We start from the raw sequence: 16,894 nt of genomic DNA on the forward strand, positions 1-16,894 counted from the left end.
AAAAAAGATATACTGAATATATAAGCTAGAGTGAAGATACTGCTATCATATGAAACTAAAAAAAACCTAAGGAATCCATTGTTTAGTTGTAAGATGAGAAAGTTTGTGACCCGGCCGCCATGTTGAGATCAGTTGAGGAAATACCAAAGCACCGCCCACCAGCCTGAGCAAATTTTCTCATTTTACAGCTTAACAGTACACTACAAGATGTTTCTGAAAACATTTTACGTGAGAAATAGGCATTACAGTAACAGAATATTGATTAATATTTGATCAGCGCTGCCTAGTTTGACCGTTTGATCAGAGTTCGCGAGTGATTGACAGCTGCCTCTGTTGAATGAACAGCCAATAGGAACGCTCTCTCGCTGATATGACCTGTGATTGGCCAAAGTCTCCCGTCACAGGCTAGATTTTTTAAAGCCTGAAAACAGCCATGAGGAGGAGCAGAAGTGTAGTTATCTCTCAGAACACTTGAATTACAATATGCTGAAAGGTCATTATGGCATTTTTGCCCAACGATGCCAAAAACATTCTGCCCACTGCCGCTTTTAATGATGAGTTTTTTTGTCTTCACCGTAACTCTCGTTTCTCACCGCGCAAACCTTTCTCCCCTCTCTTTCTTTCCAGAGTAACGCCAATGTCCTCCAGCCAAGTGCGCAGCAGCGACGCCTACGTCTTGTTCTACGAGCTGGCTTCCTCCTCGCGGATGTGAAGCCTCCTGGAGGACGGCGGGCCACAGCACCACTCTGACTGACTTGACGGACAGATGGATGGAAAATAAGAGTGTTGGTGGAGCCAGGGCCTATTTTGGACTTGTATTTGGACATATATCACACACGCACACACAAAGGCACACACCCCCACCAGCCTGGAGGCTGCTTCTCTCCACAGAGAGAGCTGGAGAAGGGAACACTCTGAAAACCACAGGAACCTGATCAATCTCTCTCCCTCTCTCTGTCCTTATTCTCGTGTCTTGCTCATTCTGGGTGGAGGTGTGTGTTTACTGTGTGTGTGTGCGTGTGTTTGTGTGTGTGTGTGTGTGTGTGTGTGTGTGTGTGTGTGTGTGTGTGTGTGTGCTTGTGTGTGTGTGCGAGGCTGACACAGGGCAATAATCCCATCCGACCGACCAACCGGTGAATCTGTCCCTCTCTATGCACTGCAAACCGAACTCTCATCCTGACCGCGCCTTCGCTTCTTGATCTTCTTGTTTGCCTCGAACCATTAAAACTCACTTGTTGCAATTTTGACATTTTTTTTTTTTTTGCTTTGAATTTATATTGTTTTTATGTTTTTTTGTGGGGTGCAGGGGGTTATTACCCCTGCACCATGAGCATCATCATCATCAGCACCACCACTTTGGACTGTGGATGAATTGTGCTTAGAGCGTGACTGTAACAGGACTGGTCGTGGTTACAAGAAGCTTACAGCCCACCGGCCCGCTTGGTGTTCATGGCGTTCCCTTCCACTGCACTACAACACTCCCATGTCTCTGTTAGCATCTTCATCACTCTTCTTCTTCTCCTACGGTGGTTGGGAGGCCGGTGGCACTGTGAGTGTTACATGTTTTAGAGGACGACCCTCTTAACTTGTGTTTTATTTAATTTGTTTTCTCCCACGTGTGGCTGCTACTGATGTTTTAAAAGTGCTGTGAATGGATGAATGGACAGTCCGGTACGGATCCGCTGAGGATTAATAATGTAGACGACAATAACGGTAACAACCTTCATCGTCAGAATGAGGTCTTTTCTTCCTCTCTTGTTTCATGCCATTGAACAACACGGAAAGAATGTTTTAAAGAAGAAAAAAAAACACTATATCTGTATATTTTTATATCCCAATGCAATATGGAGAATGTACTATTCAATGGTGCTGAAAATGACCCATTACTGTTTTCAGTTGGTTTGTTTCCCAGGTTTCAAGAGAGAAAAAAAAGTTATTATTTATGCTTACAGGTGATAATGTGATGAGTCACACTTTTTAACAGTGGCAGTCAAACACATGAGTATATACATATATATATATATGAATAAAAGTTAACAAAACAGTGGTTTTACTTCAAGTGTTTGTCTCTTTTTAGCGCAAGTTTTGCTTGGAAATGGTGACTAACAGATGAGTACTTGTACAGGAGGACTCAAAAGACCATTGGTTCCCACCCTGGGGTTCTGGACCCCCCACACTGATACCTCAGCAAAATCTGAGTGGTCATGACAATTGACAGGAGTTTTACTTCTTCAGGACTCTTAAGGCTTCATCCACAATATTACGTTTTTGTTTTAAAATGCACAACTTTTGCTACAGTTATGCCCAGCGTCCACACTGCACCCGCGTTTTCCTGCCCCTAAATCGGAGACGTTTGAAAATGCTGCTGACCCAGTTTTCAGTGTTGCCAGATCTCACGAGAGAAACAAGCAACCAGGTCTATAGAAACAAGCCCAAAAGAAGCAACTCTGACCTACCTACCACAATATGAGAGAGAGAGGCAGCCTTCATATATATATGTATGAATTTATTTTAGATTGTCCAAATCAACATACCTCTTTAAAGGACCAGTGTGGCAGAAATGGAATATGATATTAATAAGTATGTTTTCTTTAGTGTTTAATCACCTGATAATAAGAATTGTTGTGTTTTCGTTAGCTTAGAATGAGCTGTTTATATCTACATAGGGAGCGGGTCCTCGCCACGTTGCTCCACCATGTTTCTACAGTAGCCCAGAACTGACAATCCGTCTCTGTTAACTTTTCTTGCTAGGGCCGTAATGTTACTCGCTCCCGTCGCCGCCGCTGTGTCTTAAATCAATACTCACTGCTATTTGCAATGCTACTGCAATGGGAAATAACGCTATTCACATGCATATGAATGTGAATAATAATACTTATAGCTCTCTAACAGTATCATCCAAGTGTTTTAGCCAGTAGAAATTCATACAGGCCCAATTCTATCTCATTTGGCTGCCCAATATTTAGTATCACACATAGTAGAATGACCCTTTAGTGATATAATTCATCTTGGGTAGAGACAGCTCAACCAGCTCTCTTATCAGCTTAACACCGCAGAGACACACACCATTTTCTTTTGATGGATCGCTCAGTAATCATTATGAAAGTGTCGCGGCCTGGCCTACTTCCTGCTGCTCCATTATCCGTACGTGGCCTATTTTCTGTGGTCCGAGCTCTGCGGCCGCATAGTGTGATCTGACGCCATGAAAAGGTCCTTCGGCCAGGAATAGTTCTATAGGCTGACACCCTGGAGGCTCCCACATCACTGGAAGGACTCATTCCATCAGACATCTGAATTTTTTTTTTTTTTAAATACATGTGGAACCTAATCCACTTGTAGCGAAACATTAACTCGACATTGATGTTCAAGGAGGAACATCCATCATATCATCGGACTGATGTATTGGTGTCGCTTCACTTAGTGGCACACAATCTGCAAAATTGGAAGTAACGGTGCTTAATTTAGCAGAACAATGCTTTGGGAATTTGTAGCTCTTAGTTACCATTTTACACTCTGTATCTCTATTTGGACACTCGGGACAGATTCCACTGAAGCCAGCATGCAGGTGCAGATATCACAGGAAGTCAGAACTCAGCTGGGTGGGAGTTCATGAGTGACACAGATGATTTTTTAGAAACATTTTTTGATATTAATTGAAATTCTCATTACATCCTGACATCAATAAATCAAATGCTCTGACAGAAAAAATGAAAGAAATCTGGTGTCTGTGGCTGTCGCAGGACTCTAATAAGCCCGTCCAATCAATACATTCGGCCAGAATGAAATGATTAGACGGGCTACCTGTCTACCTGCATGCACTCTGCCCGTGCACTCATTGAGCGTCACCGGAGTCTTCCACAAGCTGCTAGCTTGACAGCTGTTAGTGCTAACAGTAGCCATGTTCATTGTTTATGTTCATAATGATCATTTTGGGGGAGTGTCTTTGGAGGGAGGCCTGAAGGGACAGGCTGTCAGTGTTGCCGACTTGGTGACTTTCTCTCTAGATTTAGGGACTTTTGGAGCTGGTGCTGCTAGCTACTTTCATTGGAAAGGAGTTGGCAACACTGAGCTGGGTTTTTAGGTTGGATCATTTTTAAAAATCTAGCGCACTCTTACTGGTTCCTCAAGATCACCGACCCTACCTTTAAGTTTGCTAAGCTAATGTTAGTGCCATAAGCTGATGGTCATACCGAAATCTGTAGTAACAAAACCCCTGAGAGTATTGAATTACGGCGCATGTTAGTTACTACTAGGGCTGACAAACTTCACGCAAATTTGTTTTAACGCCGCTAATTTCTTTAACGCATTAATGCAACGTGTGATTTTAGGAAGCTAAAAATGCTCCAAAGTTACACAAAATGTTGGCGAGGACTGGCATGGCCATTTTCAAAGGAGTCCCTTGACCTCTGACCTCAAGATATGTGAATGAAAATGGGTTCTATGGGTACCCACGAGTCTCCCCTTTACAGACATGCCCACTTTATGATCATCACATGCAGTTTGGGGCAAGTCATAGTCAAGTCAGCACACTGACACACTGACAGCTGTTGTTGCCTGTTGGGTTGAACATGATTTGAGCATATTGTTTATGCTAAATGCAGTACCTGTGAGGGTTTCTGGACAATATTTGTCATTGTTTTGTGTTGTTAATTGATTTCCAGTAATAAATATATACATACATTTGCATAAAGCAGCATATTTGTCCACTCCCATGTTGATAAGAGTATTAAATACTGGACAAATCTCCCTTCAAGGTACATTTTGAACAGATAAAAAAAAAAGTGCGATTAATTTACATCTAAACGTGATTAAATATTTAATTTAATTTACAGCCCTAGTTACTACACATATGAATTCAACTTTTAATTTCGAAGAGAATGAAATGGGCCATATGTTCTTTCAAAAGTTACACAGACACACTTTAAAAAGTGATATGAATTTGACATCGATGCTGAGGCTCAGATAGAGAAAGACCGCTCCTATCACCAAACCAGGTGGTGCTATAGAGCTATAGAGTTACTGCTGTGTGTGTATTCTTCATGTTTTATGGCCTCAGCGTGTGTGAGTCATTTTATTAACTTAAGCCACTTCTCAGGAACTTCCCTGTTGTGAACTTTGAAAGTAATAACCACGTAGCCTTGCACAACTTTGATAAAAGTGCAATTCCACAGAACAACACCGAATCAACAACAGGAAGTAGATACAGAGCTGGAGTCACATAAAAAAGAAGAAGCTGAGGAGAGAGATTTCAGACTGAAGCTTTGACCCATACTCTGACCGTGGATTATACAACACAGGAACCGTGACATGGCAACCTCTTATGGTGAGTTACTCTAGGCAATTTAAAAAGATTGCAGCTCTGTTTGAGTGTGTATGAATGGGAGATCACAAATGTTTGCAGGTCCAGAGCCAAGCCTGTCCCAAGTGGTTGTGCTGTTACTGGGTGAGAGACAAAGTGGGAAGAGCTCAGCGGGAAACAGCATCCTGGGAAATCCAGCCTTCCACCAAAAAACCTCTCGCAGCTCCAAAGAGAACGGCACCGCCTTCGGAATACAGGTGAATAAACAAGTTTACAGTTTGGATTTACTCACTTTAAACCTGCAGTAGGCAGTATATTTTTGGCATCATTGGGCAAAAAATCCATATTAACCTTTCAGCATATTGTAATTCAAGTGTTCTGAGAGAAAACCTCCTCATGGCTCTGTTTTCAGGCTTTAGAAAATCTAGCATGACGGGAGACTTTGACCAATCACAGGTCATTTCAGAGAGAGAGCGTTCCTATTGGCTGTGCTCCGGTCACGTGACCAGAACTTGGCGTTCCTTCACCAGATTTCACAATTCACGCGGCGGCGTCACAAACTTTCTCATTTTACAGCTAAACTGTACACTACAAGATGATTCTGAAAACATTTGAGGCGAGAAATAGGCATTACAGTAACAGAATATTGATTCATATTTGATCAGTGCGACATGGTTTGACCATGTGGTCGGAGTTCACGAGTGATTGACAGCCAGCTCTCATAGACAGCAGCTGGACAGCGGACCTCTGATCTGCTCTTACTGCTTGTTTTTCCTCCGGTCTGTGAAATCTTGCAGATGCCGTTAGGAGCACCGGAGGACACAGAGGCACATGATTTTTTTTCAGGTTACCTGTTTCATGCACTACTGTCAGGATATAGCGACCGTTTTATAAAAATAACTTAAATCATATTTGCTCCAATCTCGCCTACTTCAGCTTTAACTCTAAATATTGCCTAAATTTGATCAACCAGGTGACAGTAGTGGACACCCCGGGGTGGCTGTCTTACTCCACCACTCCAGACAGAGTATCCCAGGAGCTGTGCAGAGGTCTGACCCTCTGCCACCCGGGACCCCATGTCATCCTGCTGGTGCTGCCCATCACCTCCACCTTCGGCCCAGAGGAGTTGAATGCCATGGATGCCCAGCTCAGACTGCTCCAAACCCTCATCTGGCAGCGAGCTATGGTCCTCTTCACCCATGGAGACAAGTTAGGTAAACTACTAATCATTTACTGGAGTCTGATATGTTTTCTCTCTGCTCACTGTCTCTGTGTCTCACTGCTAATTGGCCAGAGGGCAGTGCTACCTGATATATTATTTGTGTTTCATTTATAAATCCATTTGTTGGATTGTTCTAATTGGTTTCACAAGATTATAAAAAGGATAAATAATCTTGTGAAGGAGGCTACTGAATATTTTTTTTACCTCTTTAGGGGTTTCAAATGAAACAATCCAAGAAAGAAAAATCACATTTTGATTGAACTGCTCACAATTCATATTCACAGTAACGCCTTGTTTCCACACACTTTCGTTTTGTGTCCTTAGATCTGTATAGTATACGGATTCCGGCACCCAGTGTTCACGCAAGGCAATGCATCTCTTGACATCTGATATGGGAGAGAAGCTACTACATGGATATAAAACAGTGTTTTTATATCTATGAGTTTACTGTCTGTTTTTCGCCGTCCAGTCTATACCAGACGAGTCACATTTATAAATTTGTTCTAAGTGAAAGGTTTGACAGTGTATTTAGCTAACATTGGTAGCATGCTAGCTGTGTAACATAGAGTGCTAAATATGCCATCAAACTTTTCACTTAGAAAAAAATTTATAAATAGAGATGTATTACATTCATCAATCAGATATTAATTTGCTAATTCTTTCTGCAATCTCACGCAAAAGTTACATTTTTCAACTAGCACTCGAGGCAAATTACGGACCGGAAAAAAAACGGAAGGAGGAGTTTTTCAAACGCATCGGAGGTCACAGAGGTTCCCAAAGGAATGAATGAACGTCCTGTGCTGCGGCTGGTGGGCGGTGCTTGGTATTTCTTCAACTGATCTCAACATGGCTGCCGGGTCATAAACTTTCTCATTTTACAGCTAAACAGAACACTACAAGATGTTTCTGAAAACATTTGAGGAGAGAAATAGGCATTACAGTAACAGAATATTGATTCATATTTGATCAGCACTGCCTAGTTTGACCGTTCGATCGGAGTTCGCGAGTGATTGACAGCTTTGACTTTTTTCCAAGAGACTTTTGAGCACGTCTCTGGTAAACTCAAGATTTAAAATGGTGCTTTTGTGTGATTCTTTGTGGAGAAACTCCGTTTCACAAATCTGTTGACAACTAATTGATTAGTCAACAAAATCGTTAGTCGACTAAGAATTTCTTTGGTCGAGGACAGCCCTAAAATCATGCCTACACGTGTTGACTCAGCAGGGATATTCCATTATATTTTTATATTTTGAATCGTCATCTGACGCCTTAAAGATAGGGTGGACGATGCTGGAAACCTAGTATAATTTGAAAGTAGCATCGCCTCAAGAGCAGGGAGGCAGGGAGGCATCTGATTGGTTCTTTCCAAGCGGACCGCGAGGCAGTGATTGGTAGAAATTTTTACAGGATTACAGCAGCTACAGATGACGGCTCTTTTCCGGTCCTTTTTCAGAGCTCATCAGTAATGGATCACTGTCGGGGTGTAAAGACCATTTCAACCAATATAACAAATAGTGTATACTGGATAACATCGTCAACCCTGCCTTTAATTTTTTTTTCCTTTGCAAAATTAAAGACATTTCGGACCACAAATTGATGCATAAAAATTCACCAGAATGCAGGAAACTAAGTTTTTGACTCTCAAAATTTCCTGAGGAGGACCCCCAGACGCCCCCATTTCATATGTGTCCCCACAATGTTGAAATGAAATCAACGCCCTTGATGCTAACTCGCTAAACTAAGACTAAGAAACATCAGCATGTTAGCATTGTCATTGTGATCATGCTGACGTTAGCATTTAGCTGTGGACTCTTTGTTCATTTATTACTAAAATGATGGGTCTTTGGCTCCGTCCAATGATGTTTAACTCAACCAATGAGGTTATTTCTGCTGCAGGAGGCCTGTCTATCCAGGAACACATAAGGCGACAGGATTGGACTCTTCATTGGCTGCTGGAGCGATGTGGGAACAGGTACCAGGTTATGACCAACCAGTCCAGGGCCTCGGAGGCTGAGCTTACAGAGCTCTTTGAGAAGATCCAGAAGATGATGGAGAATAACATGCGTCCCAGGGAGACGCGGGACAGGATGAACACCCAGCTGAGACGAGACGTGAGCATAAAGGAGGCGAGGAGAGCGCAGGGAAGACAAGAGGAGATAGAAATGAAAGTGATGCATGATGTGCATGATGGAAGGCCAGGACAGAGGAAGCAGATGGCCTCAGGATGGCCATATATGCCCAGAGGTAGGTATGAACTATGTATTTCTAATAGGGCTGTCAATCGATTAAAATATTTAATTGCGCAGTTCTCATCTGTTCAAAATGTACCTTAAAGGGAGATTTGTCAAGTATTTAATAATTTATCAACATGGGAGTGGACAAATATGCTGCTTTATGCAAATGTATGTATATATTTATTATTGAAAATCAATTAAAGACACAAAACAATGACAAATATTGTCCAGAAACCCTCACAGGTACTGCATTTAGAAAAAAAAATATGCTCAAATCATAACATGGCAAACTGCAGCCCAACAGGCAACAACAGCTGTCAGTGTGTCAGTGTGCTGACTTGACTATGACTTGCCCCAAACTGCATGTGATTATCATAAAGTGGGCATGTCTGTAAAGGGGAGACTCGTGGGTACCCATAGAACCCATTTTTCACATTCACATATCTTGAGGTCAGAGGTCAAGGGACCCCTTTGAAAATGGCCATGACAGTTTTTCCTCGCCAAAATTCTTGGTACTAAGTGATTTATTAGGTTTTCTAGTTTCATATGATGCCAGTCTAGATTTAAAACTAAGCCCACTACAACTTAAAAATTGCAAGTTGCGTTAATGGGTTAAAGATATTAGTGGTGTTAAAATTTGACAGCAGTACTTTCTAATTTTGTCCACAATCCGCACGTCAACAACTGGAATAAGTTGTGTAAAATGTGAAAATCACTTCGCTGTGTCACTGCAGTATTCCCAGCAGAGCCGGTTGGTGTTAAGCCTGCTCTTGGCCTCGTCCTGCTGGGAAGGAGGAAGTCGGGAAAGAGCTCAGCAGGGAACATGATCCTGGACAGTGAAGAGTTTCAGGTGAACGTAAAGACCATCAGGTGCTCTGTAGGCCACGGGGAAGTATCAGGGTGGCCTGTCACGGTGGTGGACACCCCCGGGTGGAGTCTCTTTGGTTTGGCCAATCCCAAGCAGGTCAGGATGGAGATCAGTCGGAGTTCTTGCCTCTGCCCCGAGAGGAGCAAAGTGTCGTTTGTGCTGGCTGTACCGGTGGGCTCGTTCAGAGAGAAAGACAGGAGAGCCGTGGAGATGTTCCTCAGCGTTTTGGGGAATGATGTATGGAGGAGCACTGTGGTGTTGTTCACCTATGGAGGGGAGCTGAGAGGGAGGACAGTGGAGAAACACGTCGAGCAGAAAGGAGAGCCTCTACGGTGGGTGCTGGACAGATGTGGCCACCGGCATCAAGTGTTGGATACAAATACAGGAGACAAGAGTCAAGTGAAACAGCTGCTGGAGATGGTGGAGAAACTATAGGAATGATAGAAATATGACTAAAAATCACTTTTAACATGCATATTAATGTGAATAATAATACTGTATAGCTCTCTAACAGTGTGAGCCAAGTGTTTTTAGCCTGTAGAATATCATACAGGTATCAGAAAGTATCATTTGGCTGTCAAATTTGGTACTGCACATGGTAGAATCACACTTTATTGATATAATTCATCTCAACCGGCTCTCTTATCAGATTAACACCACAGAGACACACACCAGTTTCTTTTGATGGATCGTAATCATTATGATATGATATAATCATCATTATGGAAGTATATAAATTATATATATGAAATTATATTAACTCGTAAGATACATGCTGAGGTAAAAAAACTAGAAAATACTTGAAAATCAATATTCAAAATAATGTATATATATATATATATATATATATTTATATGTATATAGCTATTACTGTACATCATTTCTGTATATCTGAATAAAGTTATGGATCCAAACTCAATATTATCTTCATGCATTAAATATGAAAACAATAAAAGGTTCAAAATGCCTCTCTGTCAATCAATATATAGAGAGTTAGTTGTTTTTTTGGGGGAGTGTATTTTAAATTCAATTCAATTTATTTTTATATAGCGTCAAATCATATCAAATCGTTACCTCAAGAAGCTTTTCATAAAGAGCAGGTCTAGTGTGTATATATATATATATATATATATATATATATATATATATATATATATATATTAATGAACATAAATATATATATTAATAAATATAAATATATATATATATATTAATAAATATATATATATATATATATTTATATTTATATTTATTAATATATATATATATTTATATACAACTATATACAACTACAGTATATACTTCCTAATGAGAACAGGACTAGGGTCGTGTCGCAGAAGGTAACCCGCAAATTGCAAAATCTGATTTGAGATCTGTAAAAACTTGCAGAAACTCTCGCGAGACTCTCTGCTCGACGCCCTATCCTAAGATTAACCATTCGAGATCGATGCCTGATCTTAACTATCTCGCGAGAGTTTCCCCAGCTTGCGGGTTCCTTTCCAGACACACTACCCAGAGGACTGGAGAGTATCTCTGAAACAGGCTGCTGGACCCTGCAGGAGGTAGATAACTCCAGAAGGAGGCAGTAGGGCAACACGAAGGACGCAAGCTGCCGAGAAAACCAACAGAAGAAGAATAATTATCTAAATAAGTGTTGTGCATATGACGGGGAAGTCCAGTCAGGACCAGCCTGTTGTTGACTGTCACAGTGTTTAGTCTCTGGAGTCAGCATGGTGTTGTAGCTGCTAGAGTTACACGTTACAGGAAGAGGTCTACTAGATGATGTCTACTGCCTTGCTGTGTGGAGCTGTGGTGTTTCCGGGTCTCTTCTACAGCTTCAGCAGAGTCCTGAGATACTCTCTGACCCAGTGGAGCGATGCTGACGTGATGTCTGTCAGTGAAAGGTCAGCAGCACCAACACCAGCAGCTCACACACCAGACTCCTTTAACATATGCAGCACTTTATATATGCTCCTACTTTTATACCTGTTTAGATGCATGATGGAAGTTTACTTACTATTCTATATTAGTTTATATAAATAGCTGGTAAATTCGGCCCTCCTGTAGGGGCGGTGTTATGAGCTGTATGAAAAGTTTACTCAATTATTCATATGTCATGTGTGTAATATGTCGACCGAAGAAACCACATTAGACCTCTGAGAGGAGTCAGTAAACTGGGAAAAAGAAGTTTGGAAACTTGTGTTTGGTGGATTATTTCTCTGTTGTTACAATGCTAATGGTCATTGTATTTTACATCGTTGGAAAGCCTGTTTATTTACCTTCACAATGATGTCCAACTTGTAAGGATCATGCATTTGTGGGATGAGCAGCACAGCTGATTATGTGGGGAGCGCCCAAGAAACTTTACATTTGGCAGAGCATTTTAGCAAATTTTTCTTTTTTTCCCCAGTTAATTTAAGTAATAATTTATGATGTGTGCATTGGTGCCGATAAGCAATATACCAAATAAATCTGCATGTATTTCAAAGTGTCGTGTAATTGTCTTTGTGGTCTTTACTGTCTTTCCTCATTGCTGACTGTGTTTCTTCAGGCTGGTGTCCTCCGTCCATGCATCTCTGGCTACTGCAGCTGGAGTCACAGTGGTGGCGTCCTGCAGGGATGTGATGACTGACAGGTAGGAGAGGCACGCTCCAATTCACACTATACAAATGGGTATTTCCCATATATAAAAAGAGCTAATTCAATCATGATATGACATTATTTCAAATGAAATTGCTTCATATACATATTATTTACACCAAATTCAAATTATCTTTTTGTTTACAAATCATTTATATGATTTTTTTCATCTAAATGAGCCTGTCCCACACCTCTGAGTCCTTACAGCGACACTGATCAAATGCCAAAGTCAAAATTGTATTCAAAGCGGAACTAATCTAGTTTCTATTGAAACAGTTAAAGGGACTGTTTGTAAGAATCAGAAATTGGTTGTAACAGCGACACATGTGGCCGTTAAGTCAATGAAAGTCAGCGTCCTGTTGCTCGCGCTCGCCCGTGTGCACGCGCTAACTGAATGTGAGCGAGCATCCGTAAAAACAGTGAGGCGACACACGTCAGCCAAAACCACAATATCACTCTATATTTCAGCTGCTTGGCAGTAATGTTAGCTGAAGGTATCTCCATGAATCAATGCTGATCCTAGAGTTGGCTATTCCTGCTTCAGCCTCCCGACCGCGGCACCTGGTCGGAGACAATAAAGTAACTCGCTGCAGAGCCCCGTCACTTCACAAGACACGGGAAAACATCTGTTGGTCTGGAGGAGCTGCAGCATTTATTTCTGCACAAACGTCCACTCTACATTCACTAGATATTCTCAGAGCTACACTTACTCTTCTGCAGTGTGGAGTGTGCACGCATGCACGTGTAGAGGTGGAGCGAGCTGAGCGAGAACGAGCGCGCAGCGGAGCAGAGGAGCAGAGGAGCAGAGACTACTGGTGATTTATACGTGTAAGAAGTTACAAACAGTCCCTTGACAGGTGAGCACATGGATGACAGGTTGTGCCGCCCACATAGGAGACCCTCTAGATCACCTTTTCTCCTGAAGTCTTTATTGTGTGTCCTCACCATACAGCTTAGTGATTGTGTATTTTGAACTACATTTAAAAAATAACTTAATATTACTGTTGAATTCATCTATATTAGATGCTGATGTAGCAGACCTTGCTAGCTGCCATTTATCTGCAATATTAGCAAAAATGTCAATTCCACAACATGTCTTTAAGGACATTAGACGTTAGAATTGTAATATCTGTCATAAAAAACAACTTATTTTTTTGTGTAAGAAGACTGACATCTGTGGTTACTGTCTGAATGTTTCAGGGTGTAGAGAAAATCGGGAAATCCCCTATTTAAATTTTTTTTTTATATCAATATTTACAATGATGCCCAAAGCATGATGAAAATGAATTTAAATGTTTTAAAAAATATTATAGAAATTAAAAAAGCAAAATGTATAAAGTGAACATTGTAATGTTGCCGTAAGGACCTCTAGTGAGAACCAGTGATGGAAAAACCTGAATTTGTGTCTATTTGTGTGTACCTGTTTATACATACTCTGATGGTTAAAATTAAAATTCATTGAGGTTGATTTTTTTATTTTTATTTGGGAGAGTCAAAAGTGACCATAGTTGTAGAAATACCCATTATTTATATATATATATATATAATTGAAATATCTGAGTTTGAAGACCATTTACTCTCTGAACTAATTAAAATCCCAATGAATCAGTTCATTCATTCTGTGTCACTAAAGCTTTTGTGGCAAAACATACAACAAATCAAGTAAGTTTACTGTCTTTTCACATCAGATTTATTGTTTGCATATAAACAATGTTAATTCAGTGTGAATGCTCGCTGTCTCACCATACAGTCACTGGCTGGTCAATGCGTTTGCTTTGTTCGGAGCTAACTTCATGGCCTTCGACATCTATGCCATGTATCTGAGCCACTACCACACTCAGAGGGTCAGAGGTCATCCCAGTTCGTCCGGCGGCCACTCTCTTCAGACAGTGAAGGCTTTCCTCTTTAGGGACTGGATGTTGGTCCTCCATCACCTGGTGCTGCTGCTCATTTTCATGCCCATCACTCTGGTAAGTATGCGGAGGGATCACTGTCACAGTGTGTTTATAGAAGGGATTGGTCAGCTTGGTATGAACACACTTACAGTATCGGGGCTGACTGCGCCGTCTGTCTGATTTGCAGTTCTTCAGAAGGGGCCTGGGTGATTTCTTCATCGGCTGCTTTTTCATCACAGAGTTCAGCACACCTTTCGTCTCCATAGGAAAGATTCTCATCCAGGTAAACTATATAGACAACATCATAAAAATTGAGATTTACAACCATTAAGCTGTTACACGTCCCCTAGCGGCACGTGAAGTTTTGCATATTTGAAAGTCTGAAGAAAATACCTAGCTTATTTCAGCTTCTTCTGCTTCATGCCCACTCTGTCTCAGTGACGGTATTTCACACTTACATTCTGATGTGTCATCTCCTGTGGGCACATCTCCCATCAGTGACTCATCAACACTAGTTGCATTTTGGAAAACTGGCAGTTGTGGGAGGTAGAAAAGGAGGAGGAAGAGTGGGTTGTCCACTGATCCATCGGTTCTCTATGGAGGACGGAACCTGCCAAAATAAAAAATAAATGAATAAATAAATGACTCGATAAATAAATAAATGTCATTAAATGTAGCAAAAATGATTAAAAATAAATGCAGCCATTAATTGATTGATAAAATGTGATATAAATTGATATTTCTGTTTTAATTTGCTTCTTTATTTATTTATATTAATTCCTTTATTTACCTTTTTATTTTTATAAATTTTTAGATGTATTTATTTATTTTTGTAGTTATTTTAATTTATTTTATATTAATTTTTAAATGTATATTTATTTATTCCCCCAAACTTATTTATTTCTGTAGTCTTTTCTTTATACATTTCTTCATACATGTCTTTTTACATTTTTGCCTCATTATGCAAAAATAAATAAAGTAAAAATGTAATAAAAATAAATACATACATAAATAAAGGGAAAATTAAATCAAAGAGTAAATAAATAAGGGCATTAATACAAAGATTAATAATCAAATTAAAACAGAAATCTGTCACATTTTATCAATTAATTAATGGCTACATTTATTTTTAATACTATTTTTTTGCTATATTTAATAACATTTTTATTTATTGAGTAATTTATCTATTTATTCATTTATTTTTTTATTTTGGTAGTTAGTTCCGTCCTCCATAGTTCTCCTGTCCACATGTCGAAGTGGGCCAGACCCTGAACCCCAAATTGCTCCCAATGGGCAGATTGCTTGTTGTATTCTTCCTCCAACTTGTTCATATTCTTTCCTCCTCTTCCGTCCCCTGATATCCAGCTGGGCCTCGATGACACCAGGATGTACAGAATCAATGGCATCATTGTCCTCCTGAGTTTCTTCACGTGTCGGATCTTGGTCTTCCCCTTCATGTACTGGATGTACGGCCGGCAGTTTGGCATTCCCCTGCACAGAGTGGCCCTCCATCTGCCTCTGCACTGCAACGTGGGTAACCTGGTGGTCCTGGCTCCACAGATCTACTGGTTCATCCTGCTGCTGAGGAAAGCCAGCAGACTCTACCTGCGACGGGAGAGAGGGAAGGGAGACGCAAACAAAGACAGGCCCAAGACAGACTGAGGGGTTCCAGCTGGTTATTAAAACACCTGGTAGTATTAGGGCCACTGTTGGGGAATTTCTTTTTTGAGAGTAAGTAACATTTTCTAATAATCTTCTGCTAAATAGTTATAATCTTAGTGCCTTAGAGTGCCTTCTATCAGTACAGAAGCTGGCAAAACAAACCTGTTCCACTACGGTCCTGCAGGCCAAGCTCAAACACGAGACCCTCATGTCTTTAAATGATTTTAAACTTAGAATAAAGGAAGTGGTCACTCCTAGCTGCAGTTGCTTCAATTAACTAACAAACACATGACCAAAATGCTGCCTTATTAATGGAACGTATGATGTATTTTAGCATACCTATTGTTGCCGCTGTGATTCTATGTCGTTGTCTCGTTATGTGTTGGATGCTGCTATTTGGGGTTGTCAGAAAAATTCTAATCTTTTTCTTGAAATATTCAGTTTTTCTTGTAAATTTGACCTTTATTCTCAAAACTTCTTTCCCTCAAAGTTAATTTCTGTGAATCCTATTTTTTCCTCAAAATGTACTTTTTACTGAGAAACTTTTTTTTAAACTTAATTTTCAGAATGTTAAGACTTTTTCCTCAAAGTATTAATTTTTTCCACCTTATTCTCAGATTTTTTTTTCCTTGACTGTGGCCCTAATATATCACGATACAGAGAAGTTTGGTGTTTGTCCTGCACTACCTATCATTATGTAGCTTTTTAAAGGGGCTGTATGTAAGTTTTTACATGTACAAACGCGTTTTAATAATTTTTTATTGCCAGTGTGTGAACAGGTTGTAACCTAACCTAAAAAATGAGACCGTCCGTTACTTTCTTGGTTTCCTTTATCAGCCTGTAAACGTCCCGGGAAAATCCAATGGATGTGACGTCATGTGCGCCCGTGTGTGCCTTTTCAACAAGCAATTTCTGATTCTTACATCCAGCCCCCTTAACTGAACTTTGATTGTCAGTTGCTACTATGTGTAACTACTAGGGTAACTATTTTAAATGTTGTGTTACCATGCACTGTTAAAGCTTTACTATTTGCAGAGAATATTTTTTGTACCAATAAAACAAATTAAATTACGT

General features: G+C 40.4%; 3 protein-coding genes across 10 annotated transcripts in view; all 3 read left to right on the forward strand.

Moving 5' to 3' along the window:
* Window positions 1-2,047, forward strand: part of usp2a (ubiquitin specific peptidase 2a) — a 60,788-nt gene extending 58,741 nt beyond the window's left edge. For all 7 annotated transcript variants that reach the window (XM_074640166.1, XM_074640169.1, XM_074640168.1 and 4 more), the window contains one exon: window positions 628-2,047. In XM_074640166.1, the coding sequence (XP_074496267.1) occupies window positions 628-712 (85 nt within the window). In that variant the 3' untranslated portion in view covers window positions 713-2,047. The remainder of the gene's footprint in view (window positions 1-627) is intronic.
* A 340-nt stretch (window positions 2,048-2,387) lies between these two features.
* On the forward strand, window positions 2,388-10,537 carry LOC141770572 (GTPase IMAP family member 8-like). 2 transcript variants are annotated; one of them, XM_074640244.1, is made up of 5 exons: window positions 2,388-5,323; window positions 5,402-5,556; window positions 6,273-6,513; window positions 8,418-8,765; window positions 9,490-10,537. In XM_074640244.1, the coding sequence occupies exons 1-5, from the start codon at window positions 5,308-5,310 to the stop codon at window positions 10,056-10,058; spliced, it is 1,329 nt and encodes a 442-aa protein (XP_074496345.1). In that variant the 5' UTR covers window positions 2,388-5,307; the 3' UTR covers window positions 10,059-10,537. The 2 variants fall into 2 exon arrangements, with proteins under 2 accessions (XP_074496345.1, XP_074496344.1); XM_074640243.1 differs by having other exon boundaries at window positions 2,388-5,556.
* Window positions 10,538-11,300: 763 nt separating this feature from the next.
* LOC141770543 (TLC domain-containing protein 3A-like) lies at window positions 11,301-16,891 on the forward strand. Its single transcript, XM_074640175.1, has 5 exons — window positions 11,301-11,527; window positions 12,175-12,258; window positions 14,014-14,233; window positions 14,346-14,441; window positions 15,524-16,891. Exons 1-5 carry the CDS (start codon window positions 11,403-11,405, stop codon window positions 15,818-15,820), a joined length of 822 nt encoding a protein of 273 aa, XP_074496276.1. The 5' UTR covers window positions 11,301-11,402; the 3' UTR covers window positions 15,821-16,891.
* Window positions 16,892-16,894: the final 3 nt, after the last annotated feature.

Source organism: Sebastes fasciatus, chromosome 7, assembly GCF_043250625.1.
Source record: "Sebastes fasciatus isolate fSebFas1 chromosome 7, fSebFas1.pri, whole genome shotgun sequence".
In the NCBI taxonomy this organism is placed as follows: domain Eukaryota; kingdom Metazoa; phylum Chordata; class Actinopteri; order Perciformes; family Sebastidae; genus Sebastes; species Sebastes fasciatus.

Bases quoted from the DNA above. Each gene is read 5' to 3' on its own strand.
- LOC141770543 (XM_074640175.1), top strand. From the start codon at position 11,403: ATGATGTCTACTGCCTTGCTGTGTGGAGCTGTGGTGTTTCCGGGTCTC. The intron at 14,234-14,345 runs GTAAGTATGCGG...TCTGATTTGCAG, and splicing joins TTTTCATGCCCATCACTCTG to TTCTTCAGAAGGGGCCTGGG. The intron at 14,442-15,523 runs GTAAACTATATA...CCTGATATCCAG, and splicing joins TAGGAAAGATTCTCATCCAG to CTGGGCCTCGATGACACCAG.
- LOC141770572 (XM_074640243.1), top strand. From the start codon at position 5,374: ATGAATGGGAGATCACAAATGTTTGCAGGTCCAGAGCCAAGCCTGTCC. The intron at 5,557-6,272 runs GTGAATAAACAA...TTGATCAACCAG, and splicing joins GCACCGCCTTCGGAATACAG to GTGACAGTAGTGGACACCCC. The intron at 8,766-9,489 runs GTAGGTATGAAC...GTGTCACTGCAG, and splicing joins ATGGCCATATATGCCCAGAG to TATTCCCAGCAGAGCCGGTT.